This window comes from Pleuronectes platessa, chromosome 20 (assembly GCF_947347685.1).
Source record: "Pleuronectes platessa chromosome 20, fPlePla1.1, whole genome shotgun sequence".
Classification (NCBI taxonomy): domain Eukaryota; kingdom Metazoa; phylum Chordata; class Actinopteri; order Pleuronectiformes; family Pleuronectidae; genus Pleuronectes; species Pleuronectes platessa.
Genome location: NC_070645.1, coordinates 17,802,758 through 17,807,556, shown reverse-complemented (window position 1 = coordinate 17,807,556; position 4,799 = coordinate 17,802,758). Strand labels below are relative to the sequence as shown.

The 4,799-nt window shown below is 39.7% G+C and overlaps 1 protein-coding gene across 2 annotated transcripts; it reads left to right on the top strand.

Annotated features, from left to right (window-relative positions):
• Window positions 1–498: 498 nt before the first annotated feature.
• rbis (ribosomal biogenesis factor) lies at window positions 499–3,296 on the top strand. 2 transcript variants are annotated; one of them, XM_053412324.1, is made up of 4 exons: window positions 499–572; window positions 1,854–1,981; window positions 2,076–2,192; window positions 2,544–3,296. In XM_053412324.1, the coding sequence occupies exons 2-4, from the start codon at window positions 1,871–1,873 to the stop codon at window positions 2,610–2,612; spliced, it is 297 nt and encodes a 98-aa protein (XP_053268299.1). In that variant the 5' UTR covers window positions 499–572; window positions 1,854–1,870; the 3' UTR covers window positions 2,613–3,296. The 2 variants fall into 2 exon arrangements, with proteins under 2 accessions (XP_053268299.1, XP_053268298.1); XM_053412323.1 differs by having other exon boundaries at window positions 500–572; window positions 1,866–1,981.
• Window positions 3,297–4,799: the final 1,503 nt, after the last annotated feature.

Sequence of the window (4,799 nt, the reverse complement as noted above, 5' to 3'; positions counted from 1 at the left end):
GAATCTGCACAAAGATCTTTATCATTCAAATGTTAAAACATACAAAGACTCCAAAGACTTCAATAGACTATCTATTCTAGAGGGTAATTTGCACAACATGTGTCACCAAGTGTGTGTGTAACATTCTCCATCATTATTGAATCTTTTAAGTTAAATATAACATGGAACTAAACCTTTGTGCTTTTATTGTGAAGGTTACGCATAAAAACTGAGTTTTATTTTCGTTTTAACTATAAATAATGGAAATAATCTGGTAATATATTGCTTTATATTTAGTTTTATTGAACACAGTGTCAGATAAATAGATTTTTCTCTTAATGATCCCATACTGTCAAATTGCAATCAGTTTTAAAAGACACTTCCGCTTCAAATGACCACTTTTAAAATACCGAATGTTATTTTGTGCTTTGTTACACATATTCCTTAATATATTATATTCAGCCCAATTATAATAAAATGTACGGTAAGAAATGTGACGCAATCAACGTACGTCGGTTGTCGCGCGTTTGTGACGTCACATTGCGGAAACGTGTGTCGCACATGAGGATAAAAGCACGAACTGTAAAGAGCAGGTTTGTTTTTACGTTTCTTTTACATCTGATGTTCAAAATGATTTCTTTTCGTCTCGTCACGTTAACGACACGTTTCAGTAACTTCATTGGAAAACTGGAGAAAATACAAACTATACAAGCGTGTTTACGTCTGGGCTGTTTTAGTGTTTGGTTTTGGTCATAGGCAAATGGATGGTGTTTTACTAATTGTTTTGAATGCACTTTTACCATTTATTTATTTCAATGTCAGGTGGAATATGCAGGTTATACAGGCAAAGTACAAAAACACACTAACTTACAGTTAACTGCAGTGGGACAGAATAAACAGACTGGTAATTAACTTTCTGTAAGGAGAGATAAATAAAGAAGGAAGGAGGAGAACAACTATTTATATTTAAATATAATTGGTGTGGGTTTTAATGGAGTGCGATCTGATGATTTGACACAGAATTATCCAACAATAATATAACTTATTGTTGTTAAAAAGATAGAGAGGTATACTTTCCTTAAATATAAAGACAATTTCCTTCAATTTTCTTTTTGCATGTATAAAGTGATCTATATAGTTAATCGTTGAGGAAACTATTACGAGTACTGCATTCGTTTCTTTCATATTTTGAAATTGCTACCAACCCTTTTAAACGAATCACCAGTTATTATCTACGACTACAAGCACTAGTACTTTACTTTTGAAAGAGAACATGAAAAACACCAAGAACAGATGTTGGGTTGAAGTTGTGCACACACCAAACTCTGCAACCAGCTTCTCCAGGATACTCAGGATGTGTGATTCATCGTCTTTGCTCCAGACACTCGTGTTTCTCCTCTGCTCTCTTGGGTCCTGCACGCTCACTACAGCTTCACCTTGTTGTGGGCTGACAGGAGTGGAAGGCAGGACGGTCTCCTGAGCAGGCGGCTTCTCTCTCTTTCTTTCTTACCCTTCAACAAAAGATCCCTTTTCTTTGCCCTCAAGACCGTTTGTTTTTGTTTGTGTTGCAAACTCCTGGTTGCAGTCTAGACGTCGTTGTGCAAGAAAATATGAAAAGAGGCCAAAACTGAAAACAAGTTTGTCCTCAAGTTTTCATTTCAATTGTGCAAATTCATCCAACATCTGATGCTTTTTGCCATGCTCACTTTCAAAGATTTTCTAGCATGAAGAGTAGAAGCTGTTATGAGCCCCTCACTGACATCAGAATCTGTGTTGGTTTGAAGATAAGAAAACTGAAATTTTTCGAAATAAACAAATAAAAGATGCAAACTGACGTTCATTAAATCTCATGAATACGTCTGTATTGACTTCAGTTCTCTCTCCAGGAAACATGGGGAAGAATAAACTCAAAGGGTCGAAACAGAAGAACGTCTTTCGAGTGGTGAAGAAACAGCCGAAGAACAAGAACAAAACCAAACCCATCACCACGACACTCAAACACGTAAGATCTCTCCTCTGCTCTTATCTTCCTCATGAACAGTTTGTGCTCTGTTGTGTTTGTTGCACCTGCTCCAGCCTCTGCTGTGACTTCACAGATCAATGCGGTGAAAAATGAGAAGGTGGCGAGCCTCGATCAGATGTTCACAGAAGTCCAGAGGGACGTTCAGAGTGTTTCCAAGTCTGTCGCTCCCAAACCGAAGAAACAAACACAGGTAGGAGGAGGAAACTGGACATTTGAAACTTAACTCTCCTGTTATATTTAAAGATCTTATATATAAAAATACTTCTCTTCTCTTAAAACGACTGAACCTGTCTTATATTTTGTTTACTGAGGGACAGTGTGCAAACCCGGAGAAATCCCCAAATCCCACTGTTTATACTGGTTCATGATTTATAGCTGTTTGCTCTGTAAAGTAGATAAAACTTTAACCAGTACATCATCTTGGTGGTGAACACAACAACTCCCATGATCCCACGCTGCTTCACAACATCATCAAACTAGGCATTGAGACCCTTAAGCAACCGACGTCACATATCCTACGTTCTTCTCTTTGTCTCTTCAGGTCGTCAGGGAGCCGCCCAAGGAATCTGTGAATGTGGACAATGCTGCTCAGCTTTTCTCTCAGCTGTAACGCACCCGGAGAGAAAAGGACTGTGATGAATTACATTCATGAAAGGGTTGAGCCGCTTCTCTTTGCTCATTTTCCAGTTTTTGAAGTCAGGTCTCAGAGGAGCCGCTGGTTTACTTCCAGTGAAATTGGACTTTTCAGGCCCGAGACACAGACTCTGCAGATGAGTCTGAAAAGAGAGGAGGTGCGGTTGAGGCGCGTTGTTAAAAACGTGTCTTTAATTTAATCATCCTGTGTTTCCTGTGCAAAGACGAGTCTGAGCATCATCATTAGTGATACTGTGTCGGAAATATAGGATTTTCTTTTGTTTTCATTGACTTAGTGTTCCTGTAGAAATATCTTCTTTATTACGGCTGCAGTTAATGATCATTTTCTTGATTGATTCATGACTTGTTTTGTTTTTAAATGATCCGAAAATAATGAAATAACTGCTCATAATAAAATCCCAGAGCCCGGATGGATTATCATCAAACTGTTTCTTTGTAGGTCAGCGGCCCAAAACCAAATAAACATTCCCCTGACTGTCAAATATCAGAACATAAGAAAAAAGATGGAATTAGTGAATGAAATGATTCATCTGCTAAGAAAAGAAACACCATGTGGTTTTCTGATGACTAATGTTGATGTGTTTTATCTCCATCAAACAGTGTTGACATGTTTTGCATCATATTAAATCCTTCACCATGAGCATCTTTCGTTTCGTTTCATCAGGTTATTCGAGGTTTTCACACGATTCTTTCATGTTCTTCATGTCGGGGTTTGTGTTAAAGCAGCAGAGGTTCAGAACCATCAAAGCTTTTTCCCTGCAACACTTTTGTTACCTGTGGTTTTCACGGAAGTCATTAAAATTTCAGTCGTAGAATCAGTCACAGAATGTAAATGAGGGATTTCACATACAGCTCAGCAGGAGCTCTAATCAAATATCTCATTCTGGATGGATTTTTTTGATCTTTAAATAATTACAACAATATAATATGATAAAAGCTACATGTGGAATATCAATGACATTTTGTGGAGAACCCTCAGGGGGCTGATCTTGGATATCTAGCTTCACCGTCATTAACATTGTGAGATCGGGGGTGCTTCAACAATGTTGTAAATGTAATTCTGAATATTTTATAGAGGACTGTTTGGCCTTGGTGGATGTATGAGCTCTTCTGACATCATTCTAGCCTGTTTGTGAGCAGGATTATTTAAAAACTGCTGGATGGATTCCCTCTGAATCTTGGAAGGATGTGATAAACTTCTGGGAGCAAGCCATAAAGTATTTGGGGTGGTTCCAGGAATTTTAATTTCATCTTCTACATTGTGAGCTGTGGTATTTTCAACGTTTTCCTTGATTTCTTGAGTTTCATCGGTGGGTCGGCGTTTCTCAGCCGCTGCATTGTCACAAATAAAGCTCGAAACTAACAATTACCAATGTGAAGCTGAGAAATGTAATGTGGCCTCAGATATATGGGTTGATTTGATTTAAGGGGAGCGGAGAAATGGGCTCAACTAAGTGACAATCTACCTCAAGATATCTTTTGATGAGGCAGATGGTTCATTGATGATATCATACAAATGCTACATGTGTGCACTGTTTGTTTTCTAGCTGCAGACCATAGATCACATTGAGTCTGAGTCCCGGTGTCAGCTGTCTCTTGCGTTCCCTCCACCTCTGCATGTACGAGCTCTGAAGTGCAACCTGAAGATGAAGTATAGATTTTTCTCTTTCTGCGCCGCCTGTGAGCAGGTGTGGGGGGGGGGGGGGGGGGGCTGTTATCAGTATTCTGCCGCTGTAGCGACTTGACATGAAAGGTCACAGAAGTAGCGGCGCCCAGCTAATTGCTTGTCTCAATCGTGACCTCTGACTGAGTTAGTGGCTCAATAAATCTGGAGCAGGGCGAAGGCAGGGCCGAGGCTGGTAAACAAGCCGGCATGGGAGTAAATAAGCTGAGAATGACAGTTTCAAGGTGAAGATGATCGGGATGGAAGCGTTTGAGTGATGGTTTTAATCTACTTGAATGCAGATGGCTCGTGCTGTGCAGCGGAGAATAAAACAGCTGCTCGGCTTCTCTACTTACCTGGATCTGCCCTGCTGCAACTGAAGTGTCTCTCATAGTGTTTCAAGGGACTTTAGGGGCCCTACATCCAGTGAATGATGGACTCTCTTGTCTTTAACTACACCTCTAAGATTTGGCAGAAAGC

Coding starts and splice junctions, on each gene's coding strand:
- rbis (XM_053412324.1), top strand. CDS start 1,871: ATGGGGAAGAATAAACTCAAAGGGTCGAAACAGAAGAACGTCTTTCGA. Junction 1,982..2,075: donor TCACCACGACACTCAAACAC/GTAAGATCTCTC, acceptor GTGACTTCACAG/ATCAATGCGGTGAAAAATGA. Junction 2,193..2,543: donor AACCGAAGAAACAAACACAG/GTAGGAGGAGGA, acceptor TTGTCTCTTCAG/GTCGTCAGGGAGCCGCCCAA.